The following is a 27,153-nucleotide window of genomic DNA, read 5'->3' as shown; positions in this document are numbered from 1 at the left end:
CCTGGGGTGGGGAGGGACTGGAGATTTTGCAGTATCCTTCCCCTGCCATGCCCACCAAGCCACCCCCACCAAGCCACACCACACTCACCAAGCCACACCCACAGAACCGGTAGTAAAAATATTTGGATTTCACCACTGGGCTGCTCTTTCGGTTTCCGGCACATGCATGCACACCAGTCACTTGGTCTTCCGATTTCTGGTGCACATGCGCACGTGAAGACCAGCTAGCCGATGCACATGCATGTGCCGGAAACCGCAAGATCCTATTCCCGGCACATGCATGTGCACCGGCCTGCTGGTCTTCGCACGCACATGTGCACCAAAACCCGGAAGACCAGGTAGCCGGAGCGCATGTGTGCGCCAGAAACTGGAAGAGCAGCCACCTGGCACACGCATGTGCATCAGGTAGCTGATATTCCGGTTTCTGGCACATATGCGCACACTCCTATTTTGGCATTCGGTGTTGAAAAGGTTCTCCAACACTGATTTAGTTACAGACATCAGCTAAGGATTTCAATCCATGAATACACAATTCAAAATATATCCGATTCATCTTTTGATATTGGTTTCCGTTTTAGGTACTGTATTGAAAACTATCCATGGTTCTTTAAAAATGCAGCATTTATCTGTGAGAAGGTCAAGAGATCAACTTATTCTAAGAGTAAGTAGACTTCCCATCTGGTCTATTTCTATGGGATTTATGCCCAATGAGTTCAATGTGCCTTGGGTAGGATTGCAACCATAATAGTGTATCCTCCTAAGAAATCCACAACTTAATCAACTAGCCCAAACTTTTCTTTAGTTTTCCAACTTTCCCCCACCAAGTTTTGGCAGAAGAATGGGAAAATGGGACGATGGGGGGAACCAAACTTAGTTTCTCTGATGATTGTTTATGATTGACTTGACCTCTTGACTGCACTTTTGACATGTTCAAGTCATTGAAGTCATTTTGTAGAGGGATACCCACAATAGAAACCCAGGAATGATGGGTATCATAATGTATTCATGAAGTTTCATTTGGGGAAGTATGAAGATTGACTAAATCTGTGGGATCCTTGGTGCTCTTTCAGCTTGTTTTCTTGTAGACGTCACATCACCCAACTAAGTAACATCACCAGTATTAGAAAGGAGTGGAATTCGATCTCTGTTTACATACCAGTGACTTGCTCTGTCAGTGTTGGTGGGAGTGTTCTTGGTGGATTCCTTAATTAGGTTGTTATTTATTGTTTGATTGTCAGAGTTGGTACTTCCTTGTTTGGGGTATTGTTTACTGCTTGATTATTTTTCTGGAATTAATCCTGGTGTTAATCTCTACCTAGCTGGGTGTTGATTGCTGTTGTTTTGGTCTTTTGTTTCTTTTTTAGTTGTTTTATTGTCTTTTTTGAATGGTATGTAGATGTTATTTATCTCCATGTGACTGTTGATCACTGATTTGTCTGAGTGTCAGACTTCCAGAAATTCTCTAGCATTTTAGAATAGATAGAATAGAATTTTTTTATTGGCCAAGTGTGATTGGACACACAAGGAATTTGTCTTGGTGCATATGCTCTCAGTGTACATAAAAGAAAAGATACGTTCATCAAGAATCATAAGGTACAACTGTTAATGATAGTCATAGGGTACAAATAAACAATCGGGAAACAATATCAATATAAATCATAAGGATACAAGCAACAAAGTTACAGTCATAAGTGGGAGGAGACGGGTGATAAGAACGATGAGAAGATTAATAGTAATAGTAATGCAGACTTAGTGAATAGTTTGACAGTGTTGAGGAAATTATTTGTTTAGCAGAGTTATGGAGTTCGGGGAAAAACTGTTCTTGTGTCTAGTTGTTCTGGTGTGCATTGCCCTATAGCGTCGTTTTGAAGGTAGGAGTTGAAACAGTTTATGTCCAGGATGCGAGGGGTCTGTAAATATTTTCACAGCCCTCTTTTTGACTCGTGCAGTATATAAGTCCTCAGCGGAAGGCAGGTTGGTAGCAATTATTTTTTCTGCAGTTCTAATTATTTTTGCACCTAGCTTGGTCAAAGATGCTCAGGGTTTCCCTTTTGAAATTATGATTAAATCTATCCATGTCTGGTGCAATTAAGGAGTTTTCAACAAACAAACAATCCAACAGTAAACAGCATCCTAATCAAGAACACTCCCACCAATGTTGATAGGGCAAACTATATATAAACAGAGCAACCCCCACTCCCTTCTAACACTGATGAGGTTACCTACTTGGGTAATGAAACGCCTACAAGAAAACAGCCAAGCTCAGTCAGCACCAAGGAAACTGGTTCAACACTGAGCAACAAATATTCTCTTCTGTCTAAGTATGAATTTCTTTGTCTGCATTGAATTGCCCTTTCTTTTTTTTTTTCCTAGCGTTGAAACAGAAGTGCCTTAAATATATTTGTAGATCCATCTGATTCTCCAAGAGGAATTGTTGAGAACAAGGCAACATGGAAGAAGTCCATAGGTTTATTCCATCGTCCAGTGCAAGAAACCACACACACACACACACACACACACTACTAACAGAAGAGGAAAAATAGGATTTTTCTTGGATGGCAGGATCTCCTTGCTTGCACGCTGATTAAACAAAGTTATTAATGAATAGAAGCTGACATTCACAAGAAGAAACTCACCTGGAAATGAAAAGTTATAATAATTATTGTTGTGTTTCCTAAAGAATGTTCCCTAGTTTGTTAGTGAATGTAAATCACTGGACTCTTTTAATTGTTTGAAACCACAGTGAAACCACCTTTGAAATTAAAATGTAAAAATGACATCGCAGTTCTGTCTTCACTTAAACAAGAAACATGTGATAAGATAACTGCTGTTTATTTGTTTGTATTTTGTGTTACTTTTGGATGTCGCAGCTCAATTTAAGGTTCATTCTTATTGACGAATAAACCAGTTTGACCTTCCATCTTTATAAGATCTACAGCACAGGTTGGTTTTCTAAGCTTGGCATGGTCGACTCGCCAGAAGGATTTTCACGCTAAAAAATGGGATGTTTGGATGAGCCTTTTCGCCTTTTCATAACCAAAGGGAGAGGGAAATCCTGCACTTTATAGGGTTTCAGAGATAATCTTCAATTTAGGACTGGTCACTCAGCAATAAAATAAAAAGGGACTTATGATTCTGATCCAAAGTTGATGACTGCACTTCAAGCACTTGGTAACAAGACCACATGAAAGCTCTTTGCAGCATCCTGTGGCCCTGTGACTGTATTTTGCAATATTTTTTATAGAGTAGAATAGAGTAGAGTAGAGTAGAGTAGAGTAGAGTAGAGTAGAGTAGAGTAGAGTAGAGTAGAGTAGAGTAGAGAGTGGAGTGGAGAGTGGAGAGTGGAGAGTGGAGAGTGGAGTGGAGTGGAGTGGAGTGGAGTGGAGTGGAGTGGAGTAGAGTAGAGTAGAGTAGAGTAGAGTAGAGTAGAGTAGAGAGTGGAGTGGAGAGTGGAGAGTGGAGTGGAGTGGAGTGGAGTGGAGTAGAGTAGAGTAGAGTAGAGTAGAGTAGAGTAGAGTAGAGTAGAGTAGAGTAGAGTAGAGTAGAGTAGAGTAGAGTAATAGAGTTGGAAGGGACTTTGGAGGTCTTCTAGTCCAGCTCAAGCAGGAGAACCTATACCATCTCAGACAAGTGACTGTCCAGTCTCTTCTTAAAAACCTCCAGTGATGGAGCGCCCACTATTTCAGGAGGCAAGCCATTCCACCAGTTAATTGTCCTCACTGTCAGGAAGTTTCTCCTTAATTCCAGGTTGCTTCTCTCTTTGATTAGTTTCCAACCATTACCATCTTGTCCTGCCCTCTGGTACTTTGGAGAATAATTTGACCCCTTCTTCTTTGTGGCAGCCCCTCAAATACTGAAATACTGCGATCATGTCACCCCCTAATTCTTCCTTTCCTTAGAGTAGCCAGACCCAAAACCTGCAACCGTTCTTCATATGATTTAGCCTCCAGTCTTTTTGATCATCTTAGTTGCTCTTCTCTGAACTTTTTCCAAAGTCTCAACATCTTTTTTGCAGTGTGGTGACCAAAATTGGTTGCAGTATTCCAGGTGTGGTCTTACTAGAGTTGCTTCCAGTTTTTAGCAAAACATGTCATAGCAAACAACAGGCTTGCTTAAACAATCATTGACGTGTTTGCTGAATGGCTGCCACCCAAAAAAAATGACATAAAATCAGGTCAGTCACGTAACTGACCCATTTAACATCCATTATGACTTACCATTTTAAATGGACAGGCTCCATTAAGGTCATAATTTGAGGACTACCTGGCTACAACTTGTGGGTTCCCATCACTCTCTTGCTTGCCTTTCCAGAAAAATCTTCCCAATAGTAAGACCCGCTACCAATCGATCTATGGATGTTATGGGTCCTCCACAGGGGTGGGCTTCAAAAATTTCAGCAACTGGTCCTCTGCCTAGTTGCTGGGTGGGTGTGGCCATGGTGGGTGTGGCCTAGTTGGCCTCATCACCACAGCGGAGCGGGGGGGGGCATTTTCGCCTTCCCCAGGCCCTGGACACTTTCCTTGAGCCTCTGGAAGGGCGAAAACTGCCTCGCCCGGGCTCCGGAGGCCCTTTGGAGCTTCCAGGAGGCCCATTTTTTCCCCTCTCCAAGCCTCTGTGTAGGCCTTGCACTTACTTCACATCCAAAACAGACTACATGGAGACTTCTGGGAGGGGAGGGGAGGAGTGGGCGTGGCAGGGCAGTGTGGACAGAACCCGCCAGGGGTTGGATTTGGAGGTTCTCCAAACCGGCCATAACATTAGCTACAGGTTCTCTCGAACCCGGCCGAACCAGTAGCAGCCCACCCTTGGTCCTCCATCTCTGGAAAAAAGAAACTGGACAGTGACCTCTCGAGAATAGTTTCTGCAAAGAGTTGGTCTAAATGATCTTTGTGGCCCCTTCCAAAACTTCTCAGGTCTGTGATTCCATAATTCTATGGAATCTTTCAGTGTTTTTTTTCAAGTCCACCCCCCGAGCGTTTCAGCACTCAGAGATTTTGGGGGGGTTTACCCTATCATCTAACTTTTCATCTGTCCCTCAACCATGAATGAAGCTGTTTATTAAGTTCTTGCTCACCGCCATCATCTGACTTAGCAGGACAGGGATAACAACGATACCATTGTTTCATAACAACAAGGCCTGTATTAGGGTAGCTTTCAGGAACCTGGGGAGGGGAGGGAAGAACTCCCCCCCGACTGAATATAACCTTAAGTACATAAATGATCTATAATGTTCACCCTTGCTGCTCTAGGAATTGCGACCTGCCGAAATTTTAATGAAAGGGACGATTGAGAAAGGTTGAGTTTGAGTTGATGAACAAAGTTCAGTAGTCACGTGACCAAGGGAGGGCAGAGTCAAAAAAAAAGGTATAAATCACTAAAGCCTAACCTCCTTAAGGCCAAATTCTTCCTTTTACCTTCCTTTGAGAAGTATCCTTCAAGGTAAGCAATTGTTTCCCGTGTTCTAGGGTTTGGAAAGACTGCTGAATCGACAGCGAGTGAATTATTATAGATCAGACATCCAAGCCCTTGCTTATCAATGGAGACCGAGTGGAGCAAGTGGCCAGTTTTAAGTTTCTAGGTGTTATCATAAAAGAGGACCTGACATTGCAGCACTGGTCAAAAGGGCCCAGCAGAGATTATGCTACCTGAGACTTCTCAGGAAACAACAACTGAATGAAAAACTGCTGGTGGCCTTGTACTGCTGCACCATAGAGAGTATTTTAATTTAGTGCACCTGTGTATGGTTTGCCAATTTCACAGTGGCAGATAGGACAGCGCTTCAGAGGGTTAACGTCATTGCCCAGAGGATCACTGGTTGCCCTCTCCCCTCCTTGGAAGAGTTTTATAGCTCCCGCTGCCTTAAGAAAGTTCAAAACATTCTTAAAGATCCATCTCATCCTGGGCATCCTTTTTTTTTTTTGAACTATTACCATCTGGCAGACGGTACAGGACAATAAAAACAAGGACAAATAGGCTGAAAAAACAGCTTCTACCCCAGGGCAATAACCATATTGAATTCTACTGTATAGTGTAATATCGGGTTTTCAATTTCAATTATATGGAATGTAAAGGATGTATGTTTGTGTTTTTATTTTTATAGTTATAATACACACTGAAGACGGCATTTAATTTCATTGTACCATGTGCAATGACAATAAAGTAAACTAAACTAAACTAAATTAGCCGGTTCTCTGAGCTGAGACCTGTGAACCTGGAAGTCAATTTCAGGAGAAATGGAAGCCCAAGGAAATAGTCACCAGCATACTGGCCTGGGCTGGCAAAATCTCCATGGCGACTGCATGCTGGCAAAGAGGTTTTTTTAATCTCTTTGTTGCCACCTTGTGATGGGTTAGACTTTTGCAGATCTGGCAGTATTCTATAATACCAGAATAAGTCCAGTTATCCAAAGAGTTTTGTTTCTCAGATAAGCACACGTTGACCATCGGTTTGCAAATTCAGAGATTGAGTTAGGATTCTAAGCATCCGCCTGGCACCCCCTCATGCTCAGCTGTAAGCATGTCATCCTGTAGATACTTAACAATCTAAGTCAGAAATTGAACTTATAATTAGTGCATACCAGTATAAAGATACAGAGATACGATCTGTGCAGTGTGTACAAAATAGGAGTACCTTAACTATAGCTAAAAAGTAGTCCAACGTTTCTGTAGAATGTTTTCAGTTCATCGATTTACGTATTGGGTTACAGCTCATCTACAAAAGGGTGCAGAACTTCCCTTGGTGTCAGTGGGGTAGACTACTAACCGTGGCGACGAGATCAAAGTTGCAGAGAGGATAGGTTCAGATTTGATCCAGAATGGTGGCTCAGAGACTTATTTAGAAAATAAGGGACTTTCCCTCCTTCTATAGTTGATCATAGGTAAGGTTTGCCCACGTCTCAGGTCTGTCTTGCAATCTCTACATAGTAACAGTACTGACCAGCCTTAAACAGCTGCTCCACATCTTGGTTAGAGGGACGCAAAATCCATTGGGTATCCAAAATGTGTAGAAATCTGTACAAGGATACTCGTACAAAAGTATTTTACGTGGCATGAACTTCGGCTGAAGTTCCTTTTGAACTTTGAAAAGTTCCTTTTGAACTTTGGGATTTTTTTTTTTTTTTACTTTTAACTTGTAAATTTTAACCTTGTTTTTAGACTGTTTTAACTTTGGTTTTTAGTCGCGTTTCATATTATTTTATGATGATGATTGTAAACTGCCCAAAGTTACTTAAGTAAAATGGACAGTGTAGAAATCTGATATATAAGCAACTTAAAAAAAACACTTTGGGAGTTAATTTTTTTTTATATAGCAGACAGAATGTGGCTATTCGAAATGTGCATTGCCCCAAATGTGACACTTTTTGCAACTCTACTACACAATTCTACTTTTTGCAACCACCTGAATATGTGAGCTCTCATCTCAACTCAACTGAGCAATTGTCCTTTCCCTTCCTTCCAAAAGCTAAATGCTAAATGAGCGCAAAGAACACAACAAATGAATTTTACATGATGCAAAAATATTCTTTCCCTCACTCTCCCTCAGTTTGCGTTCCTTGAAGTTACTCATTGGTTCACTGAACAATCTGAAATTCTATCGTGAGAAAGGGAGAAGCATCTGTTCTCTCTTTCTTGGCACAGCTGTCTAGTTCCAAAACTCCACCTAGCTTCCCTCTTGAATTATCTTGTCCTCTTCTAAATTGGGACACCGCCAAATGTTTTAGTCCTTCTTGGTGTGAGCTGGCACTAGCAATAAGCAGCTCAAACATTCAACCCAGCCTAAATGTGTTAGAATTCAATTCGCATAACCTGGTACGACCAGTTTTGTTGCTTTGGGATTATAGGATGTAAAATCTAGATCTACATCCGGACAGAATCTGATTCTGGAAGATGTTTTAGAATAACATCTACTTTGGTACTCATTTCGAAGGTGCATTTTGAAAGGCAACTGGACTTTCTTGAAGGCGTTTCACTTCTCCTCCAAGAAGCTTCTTCAGATCTGAGACAGAAACTGAAGAAGCTTCTTAGAGGAGAAGTGAAACGTCTTCAAGAAAAAAAACCACAAGAAAGTCCAGTTGCATTCTGGAAAAGAACTTTTGGGACAACCATGACTTGGATGATTTGAGAATCTGCTTTGGTAATTATCATGTGGTTATACACGAAGCACAAGTAAATTGATGCTATACCATGGGCAAATCATATTTTATTGTCTCAAAGGACATTTATATAAACATTTTATTTAATTCACCAGGCAAGCTTCCTGAAAAATAATGCTGATAATTCTGTTGATGACTATATTGATGATTTTACATAATGGTGGTAAGTGAAAAATTATGTCACTGTTTTGCTTCCTTCCTCTTCTCTAGATTATTTGATATAGGCAGGTTGTTCAAATAACTCCTTGAGGTGAATTTCTGCAGGCAGAATAGTTGCTGTTATTGCTATTAATACTACTGGGTAAAAACATAATAAAAGTAGATCTACACATTAAATCCCATTGATTTAATTTGATAAGAAAGTTGATCGCTATTGATTTTGTGATAATTGGGAGTTAGGTGGCATGTACATTTAAATGATGAGAATTATAATATAATAATGATGACACTAGCAGATTTCTAGAAGGAAATGCTGCAGATATGGCTGGATAAGCTGTTTTTATTCAGTGTGACTATTAAGTAATAAAATGGTCAGATTAACAGTAAAATACACAATTGTTTTTGAATGTTACACATAATGACTTCCTTGTGGTGGTCCCTGTATGCCTTGATTGACAAGTTAGGATTCCTCTGTGGATAAGAATAATTCTTCTCTTATTGAAGAATTATTATCTAATAATCTGTATAAATAACAAAGAAGATTAGGGGCCTAGAATCTATAACATATGAAGAACGATTGCATCAGGGGTGGGTTCTACTTACTTTTACTACTGGTTGGCATCGCGCCCGTGCGCGCGCTCTTCGGTGCATGCACAGATCACCTATGATGATGTCCCGGTCAGTGGGTGGAGCCTCCTGCCGGTTTTACTATCGGTTCTTGCGAACCGGTCCGAACCGGGGGCAATCCACCACTAGATTGCAGGAATTGGGTAGATCTAGTCTAGTGAAAAGAATTTATTTTATTTTATTTATTTTATTTTATATCAAATTTATATACCGCCCTTCTCCCTGAGGACTCAGGGCGGTGTACAGCCAAATAAAAACATAGACTACAAACATTAAAATACTATTAAAAAGTTATATATAAATTTGGCCCCGTAATTAAAAAACAATGACAAACCAATTAAAAACATTTAAAAGTGTTAAGCCAGCCTGGCTTGCTGAAAAAAGAAAGTTTTAAGGGCACGGCGGAAGGCACCGAGGTCTTGGATTCTCCTTATCTCTGGGGGCTGTTGGTTCAAGAGGGTAGGTGCCCCACAGAGAAGGCCCTCCCCCTGGGGGTCACCAGCCTACATTGTTTGGCTGATGGCACCCCGAGGAGGCCCTCTCTGTGGGAGCGCACAGGTCGATGGGAGGCTGTCAGTAACAGCAGGCGGTCTCGAAGATATCTAGGTCCTATGCCATGGAGCGCTTTAAAGGTGATAACCAACACCTTGAAGCGCACCTGGAAGACCACTGGGAGCCAGTGCAGCTCACGCAGGAGACGTGTTGTATGGGAGCGCCATGCAGCTCCCGTAACTATCCGCGTGGCCGCATTCTGGACCAGTTGGAGCCTCCGGGTGCCAGAAGGATAAGGAGTGACATGATAGTAGTCTTCCAACACTTGGAGGGCTACCACAAGGAAGAGGGGGCCAACCTAGTTTCCAAAGCACTTGAAAGCAAGACAAGAAACAATGGATGGAAACTAATCAAGGAGAGAAGCAGCCTAGAACTAAGGAGAAAATTCCCAACAGTGTGAACAATCAACCAGTGGAACAGCTTGCCTTCAGAAGTTGTGGGTGCTCCATCACTGGAGGTTTTCAAAAAAGAGACTGGACAGCCATTTATCTGGAATAGTTTAGGATCTCTGCTTGAACAGAGGGTTGTACTAGATGACCTCCAAGATCCCTTCCAACTCTATTATTGGTACTACTTGTGTTAACTAATTACTTTAATCCTAGGCAAAAAGGACTGATGATTTTAGGAGATTTCTAAACTAGTAGATGTAGAATTAAAAACTGAAATCTGGTTCTGACTCTTTAGCAAGGATATTCCTAGGTGTACATAGATGTAGATGTAGATGTAAATGAAGTAGATGTTAAAACGGAAGATAAAAATGAATACAAACTAATACAAACTAATACAAACTAAGAAAGAGAAATCAAAACAAAAGCTAAAAGTGCAAGAGAAGGAAAAAAAATAATAGAAAAATAGAAAAGAAAGAAAAATAAATCAAAGAAATAGCTTCTGATCTTTACAACTCTTATAAGTACAATTGTAAATTGCCTCTTACTCTATGGTTATAGCATGACTCCTTTCTTTCTATAATCTGTCTAATCATCAAAAACCATCAAAACCATAAATTCATTTTTTTCTGCTTCATGAACAAAGTCCATAAGGGTTTTCAAGCCAGTAATAAGGATAGATTTTATCCTTTCTCTGATCAAAGAAGACAATTCAGCCATTTCCGAAAGTTCCATCACCTTCACCGCCCATTCTTCTGTTGTGGATAATGCCAAATCGTCCCCATCTTTGTACATACAATAATCCTGCTTCAGTTATCATGTATAAGAAACATGATTCCATAACTTTTTTTTTGCAACTTTATGTCCATCATTCTTGTGGGAAGTGGGGAGGGGTTCAATCTACGTTTATCTTTTGTCAAGTGTGGAATGGTTTAGGGATGCTAACCTATCCTCAAGTGCTAATTTGATTTCCCCTCTGAATGCATCTCTCTCTCTCTCTCTCTCTCTTTCTCTCTCTCTCTCTCTCCCCCTCCCTCCCTCCCTCCCTCCCCCCTCTCCCCTCTCTCTTGGTTGATGCAGGTACTCAGGGATCAGAGACAGGAGCTAGAGGTATTTTGCTGGATCTCCCACATGCAGCAGAAAGAAATCTAAGTAAGATATACTTTTTAAGATAGTCATTTGCTTGTCTGTCTGTCTGTCTGTCTGTCTGTCTGTCTGTCTGTCTGTCTGTCTGTCTGTCTATCTATCTATCTATCTATCTATCTATCTATCTATCTATCTATCTATCTATCTATCTATCTATCTAGTTGTTTGTTTGTTTGTTTGTTTGTTTGTTTATTGGCAAACAAGGAGTTACAAAGCCCTGGCATCTCAACTCTCTGCCTCTTCTCCTAAATTTCCAGCTAATAACTGGAAGCGGCTAGATGAAAGGCAGGTGTAGAGAAAACCATGGAGAAGATCTGTTGAGACCATTAGTGAAACATGGACTTAGCTTGGAAAAACAGAAACGTGTGAGGAAGAAACTCAAGACTGCATCATCATGTCTCACTTGGGTATAAGAGGAAGGGCAGAGAAATGCTGATAGCTGTCAATAAAGTCGGCTTCTGGCATTTTTGGTGATCCCTGTTTCCTGATCTGGTCCACCTCAAAAGGCTGACATAAGTCTTTTGTACCAAAGTTTACACCAAAGAGACATAGTTGGACAATTGTAAATTTCTTTTTCTTCACTCTCCAGGATGAATTCATGGTTTGCTAATAGTGTCTGCAGTTCTTCTCCAAGATCATCCTTATTATTTTCTACCAGAGCTGAGCAATGTAAACCAGAAGATTTCAGCTATATGTTAGGCAGTTCCAAACACTGTCCATCTTTTTAGACAGCATCTCCCCAGAGCTTCATACAACCTTCACCCTACGGTCTTTACATAAAACTCAGTTCTTCCCTTTGGTCTTAGATCTCTGTAGGGTTGGGCCTCTTTAAAACATAAAATGGAGTGAGCATTTTTTTTTTTTTTGGATTTGCTCCCTCTGAGTGATTGCTCTTTTTTTTATACAATACTAGTTGATAACCTGGCATTGCCCGGGTATTTATTTATCCCAATCCTGTATTAGACAGGAAGAGCAACTTCACCCTGAGCCCTGATTTCGGCAAGAATTAAATTAGTTAAAAATGTTTTCCCTGTGCCTCCAGAAGCATCAAGTAAACTGATACCACCTTATTGTTTTGCTAGCTGATCCATGATTATTTGGTTTGCTTTTTTCTGATCTTGGTTTAGAAGTGGCTTCTTGTCCGCGATATATGCACTATGCTGTTTAACATTGCAGTTCTTTTCTCTTATGTAATCTGCATGAAGTATGTCGTGTCGGTCTTGTAGTGGTGCAGGCAGGCCAAGTTGCAATAATGTTTTATTGATCATGGCCATACATTTGTCCTCAAGAATAATCAAAGCTTTGTTGAAAATGTCTGGACCAAACGTAATTTCTAATGTTGGATTTTCCCCCTTACCAGAGGGAGCCCCCTTGTGGAGTACTGTGAAGCCATTACCATGGCAACTCCACTGTGTTGTACAGTGGAAGCCATTTTAAGACAATCCAGTAGAAGCCATTTTAAGGCACAACAGGCTGTATCTTAACAGAACACACACCCTGAGAGGTGTTACGGGTGTCTTATCCCCACAGTATTTTTTTCCAGAGAGTAAGTCATCTGTGTACCAAGTTTGGTTGAAATTGCACAAGGCATTCCAGAGTTATGCTGGAACATACACACACCCCCATTTATATATATATATATATATATTAATTGCAAAGCCATCCATAGTTGGTTTTGGAGTGAGGTAACCTAGACATTGGACAAATTAAAAAACTTAAATAAATAACGTTATCCTCCAGGTTGGCTCTCTACTGAGATGTTCAGAACTGGAAATAACAAGAAAGGACATTTCAGAGTCCTTCTGTATTCAAAGCCTGACCTCTTGTTTCTGAGAGGTTTTAAGGCATTAATAGATAATGAAAACATTAAATTATAATCTTTCCTTGAAGGCGGCAAAAGGATTGAATTACTCCCTTCAACAAATCAGAGGTAGGATTCGAAGCAGTCTTAAAGTGCATTAATGTTGGCCTTCACCAAAAAGGAAGGAGAAAAAGCAATTAAATTAGTAGCAGAAGTATGAGATTGTGCGGAATGGTACCAATTCACATCAAATGGAGAGGAAACTGCCATATGTTTGACTTCTCTATATTAAATAACTTTTTTGCCAAATTTTGCAAAACCGGTCCACAGAATAAAGGAATTTCCCAATAGTTCTTGCATTTACTTATGCTATATTGGTGAAATAGCACAATAATTTGAGCAACACCAGTAACAAAACTGGAGCCTTGGTGGCGCAGCAGACTAAAGTGATGTTAAGTAGCACCAGCTGCCTGCAGTTACTGCAAGTTCAAATCTCACCAGGCTCAAGGTTGACTCAGCCTTCCATCCTTTCCAGGTAGGTAAAATGAGGGCCCGGATTGTGGGGGCAATAAGGTGACTTTGTATAAAAAATAACACCGCTTAGGGGGGCCGAAAGCCCTACTAAGCAGGTATATACAAAAGTATGAAGGCTGTTGCTTAACGCATTGTAAGCTGCCCTGAGTCTCCGGAGAAGGGCGGCATATAAATCGAACCAATAAATAAATAAATAAAACAGTCTCCCATCCTAAATTACACTACCAAAATAAAACTAGCAAAAATGGAGACACCAAATGTATGTTTGCGTATGTTTGTATGGACACGGTGTGAACTCCATTCTATTCTGCTTCTAAAACATATTCGTTTTTTAAAAACAGTTTGTGTTTGGGACTAAGAGATTAAGAAACAGATGGTGGATCTTGGATTTTTATCTTGCAAAGGTGAAATTTGCCTCCTGTTGCTATGAGATGTGATATAATTGCTGTGATTTTCTAATGTTCTTCAGATACACAGTCGTGGCAAAAATTGTGGAAACCTTTTGGGAAAAGTGTATTTTCTAAAACTAGTTAATAACACCACTTTTTTTTTAGTAGTACCATAAATTTATATATCAATGGAAAGATAATTTAATCAAGAATGTAATGCAATAACTTTTATGAAGGATTTGCTATTAGAACACCATGTTTCCCTGAAAATAAGACCCCGTTTTATATTAAATATGTAGAAAAAACGACTAAAGCCGACTAAAGAAACTTGTTAGACAGAAGCGACCCAGCAATAAAACCCAGTTAATAGAAGCAATCCTTCAATCTTGGTTTCACATTATAACAGCTGCAGAACTAAAAGACTTGGTTCACTCCATGGGAAGACGTTGTAAGGCCATAATTCATGCTAAAGGTTACCCACTAAATATTAAATGACATGGTGATCATTTTTGTATATCCCAATTTTTGTGTATCTCATTTTTTCTATGTGTTTCACTTTTCTTCTTTATACTGTAACTGCTATTCTAATAGCAAGTCCTTCATAAAAGTTATTGCATTACATTCTTGATTAAATTATCTTTCCATTGATATATAAATTTATGGTACTACTAAAAAAAAAAGTGATGTTATTAACTTGTTTTAGAAAATACACTTTTCCCAAAAGGTTTCCACAATTTTGGCCACTACTGTATTTGTGTTTTAATAGTTTGTGTTTCCCCTCAGACAATATCACCTTCTTCAACGGAGTCTTTGAGAATGTGGAAAGTGTTGCTTTGTTCTTTGGTAAGTGGGCTTTTATTTGCTTGTTGGTTTCCATTGGATTAAAGGATCCCTTTGTCTGTATTGGTATTTAACAGAATAACAGAGTTGGAAGGGACCTTGGAGATCTTCTAGTCCAACCCCCTGCTCAAGCAGGAAATCCCATACCATTTCAGACAAATGGTTGTCCAATCTCTTCTTAAAAACCTCCAGTGTTAGAGCACCCACAACTTCTGGATTCTTGTTCCACTGATTAATTGTTCTAACTTTCCCCACAAATGGTGAAGAAATGTGGATGCATCTGAATGCAGATAGGTGCAAACTTAGGAAGAGCTAGTCGGCTGCATATAGTGAATGGAAGGTGTGACAAAGCACAACTTATCAGAACTCTTCTGGTCTTTGTTTTGAAATAGAAAAGTAAACTTGATAGAGCACATGGCTAAGCAGGTACAGGTGATAGATTGGCCCATTCATCTGTCTGTACAAGAGCCACATCATTTTTCAGTAGTAGTCTTCTACAGGGGTGGGTTGTTCACAGGGGTTCAGGAGATCCTCTAGCTAAGATTCTTTGCAGTTCAGAGAACCCCCAAATCCCACTCCTGGCTGGGCCCCTACACCCCGCCCCTCCCAGGAGCCCCTACATGGCCTGTTTTGGATGCAGATAAATGCAGGGCGTGTGTGGAGGCTCAGGGAGAGCAAAAAACAGGTCTACTGGAAGTTCAGAAGGCTAGAAACAAGCCCGTTTCTGGCCTCCAGAGGGCCTCTGGAGCCTGGGGAGGCTGTTTTCGCCCTCCTGGAAGCTCGAGGAAAGCCTCCGGAGCCCGGGGAGGGCAAAAATGCCCTCCCTGCTGTGGTACATGAGGCCGACTAGGCCACGCCCACCATGGCCACACCCACCCAGCAACCGGGCAGAGAACCCCTTGCTAAAATTTTTGAAGCCCACCCCTGGTCTTCTACAACATGCTCACCCAAAACTCTTAACCAGCTTAAAGGAAAACAAGGCAGATGCATTTTTTCAACCAGCTCGATTTCATTAGTGATAACTTTAGTTTTTTTTTTTGTTGCTTTAAATATAGTTCAGGGTGTTGCTTAAGAAGATTAATACAGAAACTAGATTACATTTGAGCCGTAATTGAGAAATTAGCCATAATGAGCCGTGGTGGTGCAATGGTTAGAGTGCAGTGCTTCAGGCTACTTCTGCTGACTGCCAGATGACTGCAGTTCAGCAGTTCGATTCTCACAGGCTCAAGGTTGACTCAGCCTTCCATCCTTCCGAGGTCGGTAAAATGAGGACCCAGATTGTTGGGGGCAATATGCTAAATGTCAGGGTTCCAAGAAACACCGCCCAATGAAAGAAAACTCCAAGGCTTGAGTTTCCTCAAAGTTCCATTGTGTTAGAGATGTCATATTGGCACATCTGGGAAAACCCGAATCTGAAAGCTTCCAGTTTTTCCCCACCCAAAGGAAAGTCCAAACCCAACACCCTGCCCAAGTCCCTGGGAAGTCCCTGCCCAACACCATACATCCATCACATGATCCAATCAAAGCACCATGCCTCCCAGTTCCAGCCCTCCAGGTGCAGGGCAAGATGTCCTTGACTCTCTGAGAAAGGAATGTTATTATGACTATGTATCTCACACATGCTCCATACAATCCCCCCTCCCAGTTTCCCACAGTAGTAAATGTGGCAGGCCTGAAGGCCTAATGCAAAAGATGGCTTCCAGGCCTGACACTGACTCTGTAAAACCACTTAGAGAGGGCTGTAAAAGCAATGTGAAGCATTAAATAAGTCTATATTTGTTGTACGAAGCTTCCTAGAAACCAGAGGAAAAAGGAAATAACTTTACCAAACCTTTGGGTGGCCACCAGCTGATATTTTGAAGCTTTGCATTAGAGGAGATGAATAACATTGTGATACTAACATTAATGAGGCATTAATTTGCTGTCTTTGAGGCAGCAAATTTGGCATTCACAGTGCAGTTTCAGCCTTTTGAATTAGACTCAAAGGTCCAACAACTTTCAGATGAAATTTAATATAGACCTCAATCAGATCACAAGTGGCTTATCAGTTAAGGTAAATTTTTAAAGCAAATCTAGTGAAAAATCTTGAAGTCATTTATTGGAGTCACCTCATTTACATCATGGTATGAATTGAATCAAGCCATGTAGTAAAGAAACTAAAAGGACAAGTCAAATATAAGTCATATTTTTTAATTAAACATTCTGATTGTTTAATAAACAGAAACTTCTGTATATCATGGTAGAGAAAAGAAGGAAGGACGGAGAAGAAAGGAGGGAGGGAGGAAAGGCAGGTGGGAGGGCAGGAGGGAGGGAGGGAGGAAGAAGGAAGGTAGGAAGAAAAAGGAGGGAGAGAAGGAGGGAGGGATGAAGGAGGGAGAGGGGTTGGGAGGGAGGGGGGAAGGAGAAGGAAGGAGGGAGGGAGGCAGGAAAGAAGGAAGGAAGAAAAAGGAGGGAGGGAAGGAGGGAGGCAGGAAGGAAGGAAGGAGGGAGGGAGGATGGAAGGAAGGAAGGAGAAGGAAGGAAGGAAGGAGGGAAGGAGAGAATGAGGGAGGGAGGGAGGGAGGAAGGCAGGAAGCTAAAGTGAAGACCTTTAGGTCTGCTGATCAGGCAAAAAGCATATTAGAGATAATGAGAGGATCAAAGAAGAAATCCCTTCCCCATTATTTTGATCACTGATCTCCTACTAAAAGGTGCCATAGGTGAACGATACAAAAAGTGGATTCTTCTGGGATTTTATTTATCACAAAAGAAAAGGAAATGCATTAGGAATTATACAGGGAACACAGTTTTATAAAACTTCTATGAGCTAATTAATGTAGATGGAAGCATAGATAGAATGCCCATTAACATCGATAGACACATGACTCTATTTTAAATAGAAGCGCAGCACATTTTACCAGAGTAGAAAGACTATGACCGAGTGACTTCTGTGCTCACTTCCTTGTGGGATGTGCAACTGCCGATTTCTCCAGATAATTATAAATGTGGACATAATTACTTGGTTTGATAGCCACGTTTGTGCTGTAAATAGGTCTTTCTTTCTTTCTTTCTTTCTTTCTTTCTTTCTTTCTTTCTTTCTTTCTTTCTTTCTTTCTTTCTTTCTTTCTTTCTCTCTCTCTCTCTTTCTCCCTTCCTTCTCTCCTTCTTTCCTTCCTTCCTTCCATTCTCTTTCCCTCCCTCCCTCCCTCCGTCTTTCTTTCTTTCTTTCTTTCTTTCTTTCTTTCTCTCTCTCTCTTTCTTTCTCTTTCTTTCTTTCTCCCTTCCTTCTCTCCTTCATTCCTTCCTAACTTCCTTCCTTCCTTCCTCTCTCTTTCCCTCCCTCCCTCCCTCCTCCCTTTCTTTCTTTCTTTCTTTCTTTCTTTTTCTTTTTCTCCCTCCCTCCCTTCTCTCCTTTCTTCCTTCCACTCTCTTTCCCTCCCTCCCTCCCCCTTTCTTTCTTTCCTTCTTTCTTTCTTTCTTTCTCCCTCCCTTCTCTCCTTCCTTCCTCTCTCTTTCCCTCCCTCCCCCTTTCTTTCTTTCTTTCTTTCTTTCTTTCTTTCTTTCTTTCTTTCTTTCTTTCTTTCTTTCTTTTTCCCTCCCTTCTCTCCTTCCTTCCTTCCTTCCTCTCTCTTTCCCTCCCTCCCTCCCCCTTTCTTTCTTTCTTTCTTTCTTCTTTTTTTCTTTCTCCCTCCCTTCTCTCCTTCCTTCCTTCCACTCTCTTTCCCTCCCTCCCTCCCTCCCTCCCTCCCTTTCTTTCTTTCTTTCTTTCTTTCTTTCTTTCTTTCTTTCTTTCTTTCTTTCTTTCTTTCTTTCTTTCTTCTTTCTTTCTTCTTTTTCTCTCCCTCCCTCCCTTCTCCCCCCTCCCTTCTCTCCTTCCTTCCTTCCTTCCTTCCTTCCTTCCTTCCTTCCTTCCTTCCTTCCTTCCTTCCTTCCTTCCATTCTCTTTCCCTCCCTCCTTCCCTCCCTCCCTCCTTCCCTCCCTCCCTCCCTCCCTTCCTTCCTTCTCAAGAAAATTTACATGGCCGCCCAACTCACAGTAAATCGGGACAGCTTACAGAAATAAAACCCCAAGCCATAGCCCCTCCCCCCCGGGACAATAATCAAACCAACCACTCGATAGACACCCTATCACACTGAGGTCCCCAGGCTTTTCTGCAAAACCATGACTTCAAGGCCTTTGGAAGGAGCATTGAAGTGGGGCCAAAATTATTTCCAAAGGGATATTTCCAAAGGTTGGCCCCCACCAAAGAGAAGGCCCTTCTTAATTCCACCAGATGGATCTCTTTAAGAGAGGGGTCCTGTCGCCTACCCTGCTCTGGTGGGTCAGGTAGATGGGAAAAAAATGGTCATTCAAATAATCTGACCCCTGGCAATGTAAGACTTTAAAGGTAACCATTAGCAGTTTGAATTAAACCTGGAAGCAAATCAACAACCAATTCAGCTTTCTCAAGAAAGGTGAAACATAGAAAACCACCAGTGAAGGGTTTCAAATTTTTTTACTACCGGTTCTGTGGGTGTGGCTTGGTGGGCATGGCGGGGGAAGGAAATCTCCATTCCCTCCCCACTCCAGGGGAAGGTTACTGCAAAACCCCCATTTCCTCCCGATCAGCTGGGACTCGGGAGGCAGAGAAGAGATGGGGATGGGGCCAGTTAGAGGTGGTATTTACTGGTTCTTCGAACGACTCAAAATTTCCACTATTGGTTCTCCAGAACTGGTCAGAACTTGCTGAATACCACCTCTGAAAACCACTCATGGGTCACTACATGTTGAACACATTTGGATGCTTTTCAAGGGCAACCCCATGTAGAGATTATTGCAGTAGTCAAGTTGGGAGGTAACTAGGGCAGGGGTGACAGTGAGCAGGGATTTTCCAGCTAGGCGTTATGTTGCCCAAAGACATTCACAATAAGCAGTGGTGGGATTCAAATAATTTAACAACCGGTTCTCTGCCCTAATGACCAGCTGGGTAGGCGTGGCTCGGTGGTCATGTGACCATGTGGGCGTGGCCAACTCAACATTGCTCACATCGATGGGTGCTTCGCCTTAGCTGTTACAATGTAATAAGGGTTAACCAGAGAGGCAGTTTCTATAAGCAGGGCAATAAAGATTAGGCTAGAAACACCACCAGAATGTTTCCTTCCTGCCTTCCTTACAGGATTAGCCCTGTAAAGTGGGAAAAAAACAAAATAAGATTTCTTCCAATAACCGGTTCTCCGAACTGCTTAGAAAGTTAATAACCGGTTCTCCCGAATAGGTGCGAACTGGCTGAATCCCACCACTGACAATAAGGTCTACAAGGTTTACTTAAACTTGCATTTCCTACTTCTACTCACTAGTTTCTCCTTCCTTTGCTTGCTTGGAAATTAAGAGATTTGCAAGGCAGCCCTCCACGGATAGTCCCGCTCAGGGCCGGATTTAGATGAAAAGAGGCCCTAGGCTATTCCACTTATGAGGCCCTTTCACCTATAGTGAAAGTGTAATTTTAATTTTGCTAACAATTTGAATGTAGGCACCTCTTGATCTTGAGGCCCTAGGCTTAAGCCTAGTTAGCCTATAGGAAAATCCGGCCCTGGTCCCGCTCTATTTTTTTTTTTTTAAGTGAAGGATGAGCAGAACCTGAGATGCTGCAGATGCCAAACTTATCCTTGACTTTGCTTGGATGTCAGTTTGACCATTAGCTTCTTCCCATCTTTGCAGATTGCTTGGGCTCTCACTTCACTTGGCTTCAGTCTGTATTCACCAGCTTTCCTCCGTTGCTCAACTTTGTGAGCAGAATGAAGTGTGTGACTGGCGTTTGTCCAAGAGACTTTGAAGACTACGGCTGTGCCTGCCGATTCGAGATGGAGGGCTTCCCGGTGGATGAAGTAGATGGGTGAGATTTGGGCCAAAGACAAATTCCTTCTGTGTCCAATCACACATGGCCAATAAAGAATTGTAGTCCTCTTCTCTTCTTCTCTTCTCTTCTCTTCTCTTCTCTTCTCTTCTCTTCTCTTCTCTTCTCTTCTCTTCTCTTCTCTTCTCTTCTCTTCTCTTCTCTTCTCTTCTCTTCTCTTCTTCTCTTCTCTTCTTTCTCTTCTCTTCTATTCTAGATACAAGAACAGTTTTTCCCCGAACGCCATCACTCTGCTAAACAAATAATTCCCTCAACACTGTCAAACTAGTTACTAAGTCTGCATTAGTATTAATCTTCTCATCGTTCCCACCACCCATCTCCTCCCACTTATGATTGTATGACTGTAACCTTGTTGCTGGTATCCTTAAGATTTATATTGACTGTTTCCTAATATGATTTGATTGCTTATTTGTTCCCTATGACTATCATTAAGTGTTGTACCTTATGATTCTTGATGAACGTATCTTTTCTTTTATGTACACTGAGAGCGTATGCACCAAGACAAATTCCTTGTGTTTCCAATCACACTTGGCCAATAAAGTTTTCTTTTCTTTTCTTTTCTTTTCTATTCTATTCTATTCTATTCTATTCTATTCTATTCTATTCTATTCTATTCTATTCTATTCTATTCTATTCTATTCTATTCTATTCTATTCTATTCTATTCTAAGATAAGATAAGTTTGAAAAACAAATGCTAATCCTTGAAGCGATTGGTGGTGAGATTGAAATCAGATCAGTTCGATTCTTGATAAGTCTTTCCATTCTTTTAGTGTTGTGGCTGTTCAGAAATACTCCAAAGCGAACGTGCTTAAAGCAATAGAATCAGCTGAGACTGAACCTTGAAGTTGCCAATATGTTCACAAACCATCTCTCCTAATGATATTTTGATTTCTTCTTCTTTTCTGGAACCAGCTGCTGTTTTCAACATCGGAAATGCTACGAAGAGGCAACGGAAGAAGAATGCACCTGGGATCCTACCAAAATCATCATGAACGTCAGCTGTCTAACCAAAAACATCACTTGTGGTGAGTTTGAAGTAGCAAAGCACTACAAAATGGTCAGAGTATATTCACAGACTGGAATAGGGCATAGCAACAAGCCAGCCAATGGGGGACTGTTTGGTAACTGAAATATAGTATTTATTATATGGGACCATAAGAGACAGCAAGGAGCCTGGGCGTGGCTTAACTGTTCTGTATATAAGCTTAAGGGCACTAGCTTCTCTCTTCTCCTCCATTTTGTCTTCCCCATTTTGTGCTTCCATTTTGTGCTGTGTTTGCACTTGCTATTTCTCTTCTCTACAACGTGGTAAAACCTATATACAAGGGTATATTGTATGCCTTGTGTGTTGTTATGTATATAAAGACGTTTTGAATCCTGCTTAATAGGCTGCTTGTGTGTGCTGCAACCAACCCTGACAAAAACAACTTTTTATTCTGCTATTTTCTTTGGTTAGTGAAAGAAGTCATTTCCTGACCTGTATAAGTAGTCCTAAGCTTAGAACCATTCATTTAGTTCGAAGTTTTGAAACAAGTGTAACAGTAACAGAGTTGGAAGGGACCTTGAAGGTCATCTAGTCCAACCCCCTGCTCACACAGGAGACCTACACTAGGGATTCGAACCGCCGAACTGCCTCTGGCACCACATCCTCTTCAGCCTCCTCGCTGCCCGACTCGAGCGCCAGCTGCACAGGCTGCTGGTGTGACACCAGCCTCCTTGTCGTCGGGATCAACCACAATCCGTGCAGGCCGCTGGTGGGCCACAACACCTCTTGAGTTATTTCAACTTCTTGTTGAGGACACACCTGATTGTAATTCAAATACTTATTGTTCTGAAATGGAGGGGTCAATAAAATCGGCACCCATGATGATGTGACTGAAGCGATATCTTTTTTTTTTTTTTTTGGATGTGTGTCGAGAGATTCAATCACATCCTTGTGGTTCTTTTTTTTTACTATACCCTGTGGACAGCTTTGCGGTGAAGAAGGAGTTCAAAGTCTTTTTATTCATTTCAGGGAAGACACACAGCAGCTCATGCAGAAAACCGAGTTATAGGCTCACAGCGTATCCTCCTATGGATAGCCTGGATTTCTTTGATGCAATCTTAACCATATCATGTTGCCCAGATTCCAAACATTTGGAAACTTTAGAAATTGGATAAGCTTTAAATCCCAATGACTGGGATGCGGTGGCTCAGTGGCTATGACGCTGAGCTTGTCGATCGAAAGGTCGGCAGTTCAGCGGTTCGAATCCCTAGTGCCGCGTAACGGGGTGAGCTCCTGTGACTTGTCCCAGCTTCTGCCAACCTAGCAGTTTGAAAACATGTAAAAAATGCAAGTAGAAAAATAGGGACCACCTTTGGTGGGAAGGTAACAGTGTTCTGTGCGCCTTTGGCATTGAGTCATGCCGACCACATGACCATGAAGATGTCTTCGGACAGCGCTGGCTCTTCGGCTTTGAAACAGAGATGAGCACCACCCCCTAGAGTCGGGAACGACTAGCACATATGTGCAAGGGAAACCTTTACCTAAGTCCCAAAGTCCCTTTTATTAAAACTAAGAGTTTAGTTCAAGAGTCAGGTACTATGAAAAGGATGACACTGTTTGTGCCATCCCTTACTTTACAAACTTAAGCATGTGAGATAAAATCAGGATACAATATTTATCATCTCACATTGTTCTTTTCTCGTTCTCTTACTGTTGACATCCCCGTTTCTGACTTTATTGCAAAATCACGAAACCTAGAATGAAAAAGAAATTTCCTAACAGTGAGAACAATTAATCAGAGAGAACAGCTTGCCTTCAGAAGCTGTGGGTGCTCCATCACTGGAGGTTTTGAAGAAGAGATTAGACAATCATTTGTCTGAAATGGTATAGGGATTCCTGCTTGAGCAGGGGGTTGGACTAGAAGACCTCCAAGGTGCCTTCCAACTCTGTTGTGGAGAGAAAGACCAGGGGAGACAGATAGCGGTCTTCCAATATTTGAGGGACTGCCGTAGAGAGGAGGGGGTCAAGCCATTTTCCAAGGCACCCAAAGGCCAGAAAAGGAAGAATGGATGGAAACTGATCAAGGAGAGATTCAACCTGGAAATAAGGAGAAAATTTCTGACAGTGAGAACAATCAATCAATGGAACAGAAGGAAGTTCCACTTGGGAAATTGTGGGAGCTTCATCACTTGAGACTTTCAAGAAGAGATTGGACTGCCATTTGTCAGAAATGGTGTAGGGTATCTTGCCTGTGGGGGGATGTACTATTTATTTATTTATTTATTTATTTATTTTATTCAATTTGTATACCGCCCTTCTCCTAGTGGACTCAGGGTGATGCACAGCCAGAACTAAAACACATACTAATACAAAATTTAAAATTTTTAAAAGAGTTACATGACTTTGGCCCAAAATTTAAAACATTCAAACTAAAACCCATTGACAATTTAAAAAGCTAAAAATGACCTACTAGATGATCTACAAGGTCCCTTCCAACTCTGTTAATCTGTAATCATCTGTAATTCTATTATTATTCAGAGAAGCTTCTGAATTTTATTACTACCATTCTAGAATTTATTTATTTATTTATTTATTTTTAAAATTTTTATACCGCCCCCTTTCCCGAAGGACTCGGGGCAGTGAACAGCCAAAATTAAAAACACACAATACAAACATTAAAATACTATATAACGAAATTAAATTTATCTTTGGCTTCCCCAATTTAAAACCCCTTACCCATAAAATTCCCCAATTAAAAGATTTTGAACATTCTTCCCAACAGTTCAAGTCTTGGAGGGGAGGAAAAAGCATTTTACAAAAAAGATGAATTTTCTATTGTGTTCAAATGACTTCTTGCTGTGAAATGGAACTCAATCCTGCTTTCCTCCTGCGGTGATGAACTGTGTCTGTGCCCAGGATATAAATAAAATGTAACTCTCTGGGTCAAAACCTTACAGAGAGTCAGCAGATTATAGCAAAAAACATCTCAAGCCAACTTTGTAAACAGGCTTTTCACTCTCTCTCTTTTTTTACATGCTGTTTTTTTCTTTTTCCTTTTTCCCCAGGATCTGAGGATTCTTGCGAGCATTTGCTCTGCAACTGTGACAGAGAAGCTATTGAATGTTTCTTGCATTCTCCCATTAACTCTTCCTTGAATAATTTTGATGCTTCCCTCTGCTCCTCTCTGGAGACAGGTGAGAAAATTGGGGGAAATCTCTCAGTTCTTCGTTCCTCTTCTGATCCTTCATTTCCTTGCTCGGTAAATTCGTCTTATTCCTTTGAAGGTGCCACATGTTGAAGAAACAAATGAATGTCGTCTGATTTTACCTCATGCAAGAGTTATCCTAAGGCAGGGCTTGCCAATCTTGGCAACTTCAAGATGTGTGAACTTCAACTCCCAGAATTCCCCAGCCATGTTGACTGGAGAATTCTGGGAGTTGAAGTCCATACGTCTTCTCGAGATCGGCAAACCCTTGCCTAAAGGGAGTTTTGACACTCTTTTCTGGAGAGTTTATATAGTACATCGTGCTTGGTTACAATAAATCCTGGTTTCCAAAGTACTAAAAAATTTGGCTTAATGTTGAGTAGAGGCCAGGGGTGGGCTGCTGGGGGTTCGCACGGGTTTGGGCAATCCTCTAGCTAGTATTCTGCCCAGTTCGGCGAACCCTCAAATCCCACACCTAACTGGCCCCGCCCCTCCCCACTCACCCCTCCCCGCCCCTCCCTGCCCGACCCCTTCCACTGCTCCCTGCCCCTCCCAGGAGTGTCCATGCAGCCTGTTTTGGATGCCATGTAAATACAGGGCTCGCGCAGAGGCCCTCCCTTGGAAGTTCCAGAAGGCCGGAAACGGACCTCCGGAAGGCCAGGGAGGCCGTTTTTGCCCTCCTGGAGACTCCAGGAAAGCCTCCAGAGCCTGGGGAGGGCGAACCCCCCCCACCATGGTGCAGGAGGCTGAGTAGGCCAGGCCCACCATGGCCATGCCCACCCAGCAACGGGGCAGCGAACCCGTTGCTGAGATTTTTGAAGCCCACGCCTGGTATAGGCCCCATACCACAAAGAGTACCAACCCTTGCCTCCATGGCATAATGACACTTCTCTTTGCTCCTTTTATTTTTATTTTATTATTTTTATTTTTCAAATTTATATGCCGCCCTTCTCCCATAGGACTCAGGGCGGTTCACAAAATAAAAACAACACAACAATCCAAATACTAAAAATTAGTCAATTTAAAATCCCCAATTAAAAACCCCGCAGCAGATCAGAGAATTTGCTGAAAAGCCATGTCTTCAGCTCAGCGCAGAAAGTGCGGAGTTCAGGGGCCATCCGGAGCCCGGTGGGTAACCCATTCCAGAGGGTCAGTGCAGCCACAGAGAACGCCCTCATCCTGGGGGCAGTTAGCCGACATTGTCTGGCACTCTCTGGCGACCCTCCTCCCCCTCCTCCTCTCAGGATGCCCGGGACAGGTGTGGCTGAGCCGGGAGCTGCGCAAGGGCTGGGAGACCCTTCTCAAATGAGCGCCAAAACTCAGGAAAGGCGCCCGCGGGTCAGGCAGTGGCTTGCTTAAGGAGGGTCTCTCCATGCATGCTCACACTCAGCCACAGCCGGCCAGGGGCTTATGACAGGAGGAGGGGGGAAGAGTGCAGGAGCGAAGCTGCCCTGGACCTGCCTTAGCACCACATTTGCCCGTAAGGCAGCCTTTGCTTCCTGCCGCTTTGGGCTGGAGTCCAAAACAGAAATATGAGGGGCGGGGCGGGGCAAACCAGTGATGGGACAGGGAGCCACGACAGAGGGCCCAAAGAGCTGCTTGTGGCTCCTGAGCCGCGGGTTGCCGACCCTGTGCTAGGCTTTTAAAGGCATGAATCAGGAAAGGAATCTGATACGTGTTGTAATCACAGTATGCTCGGTGGTGTAGTGGTTAGAGCGCAGTACTGCAGGCTACTTCTGCTGCCTGCCTGCTGCCTGCAGTTCCGCAGTTCGAATATGACCGGCTCAAGGTTGACTCAGCCTTCCATCCTTCCGAGGTGGGTAAAACGAGGACCCATATTGTTGGGGGCAATAGGCTGACTCTATAAACCGCTTCGAGAGGGGTGTAAAAGCACTGTGAAGCAGTATATAAGTCTAAGTGCTATTGCTATTGCTATGCTACACGTGCTCTATATACATGCGATAATTTCCTGTGATATGATATATGCACAATCATATGATGCATTTATATTACTAGCCACCTGTTCCCTGTCAGCGTTTCAATGCTGGCATAGAGAGCAGAGGAGAGCGAGAGATAAACTCTGAAACTTTTGCCTGCTAAATCCCTTTGAAGTCTGGTTGTCGTGGAAATGAGGGGAGGGGGCACATTCCTGGGAAATGACGAGAAAAAGAAGTCTGAAGAATGACTTGGAAGATAGCCAATGAGAAGCAGAGATTTGGGGATCGGAAAGGGAGGGATTGGGGGGCAAAAGGTCAGTCTTGTCCGCGCGGAGTCATGATCCGGTGGCTGTGCTCAATTAAAGAAAGATTTCCTTAAAGATTGGCAGTTTGGAAATTCATTTAATTTTGAGATAGCATCGTAGTCTGACATTCCGTCTCTTTTCAGAAACGTCAAGTGTGAAAGCTCTCACCACAGTTCCTGCTTCAGGTATGCGTCATACCTACAGAATATTCATTTATTAAACCTATTTGGTTTTTCCCCCTCCAATTTATAGGGCTACTTG

At 42.1% G+C, this 27,153-nt stretch overlaps 1 protein-coding gene across 1 annotated transcript in view; it reads left to right on the top strand.

The window, feature by feature from the left end:
- LOC117675807 (otoconin-90) overlaps window positions 1-27,153 on the top strand; it is an 87,544-nt gene that overhangs the window by 37,671 nt on the left and 22,720 nt on the right. Inside the window, exons 11-16 of the mRNA XM_087890762.1 lie at window positions 10,957-11,028; window positions 14,530-14,589; window positions 20,264-20,438; window positions 21,373-21,485; window positions 24,511-24,639; window positions 27,036-27,077. Coding sequence (XP_087746888.1) covers window positions 10,957-11,028; window positions 14,530-14,589; window positions 20,264-20,438; window positions 21,373-21,485; window positions 24,511-24,639; window positions 27,036-27,077 — 591 coding nt within the window. The remainder of the gene's footprint in view (window positions 1-10,956; window positions 11,029-14,529; window positions 14,590-20,263; window positions 20,439-21,372; window positions 21,486-24,510; window positions 24,640-27,035; window positions 27,078-27,153) is intronic.

Source organism: Pantherophis guttatus, chromosome 3 (assembly GCF_059756535.1).
Source record: "Pantherophis guttatus breed Tessera chromosome 3, ASM5975653v1, whole genome shotgun sequence".
Taxonomy (NCBI): Eukaryota; Metazoa; Chordata; class Lepidosauria; order Squamata; family Colubridae; genus Pantherophis; species Pantherophis guttatus.
This window is presented reverse-complemented; position numbering and strand designations above follow the sequence as displayed.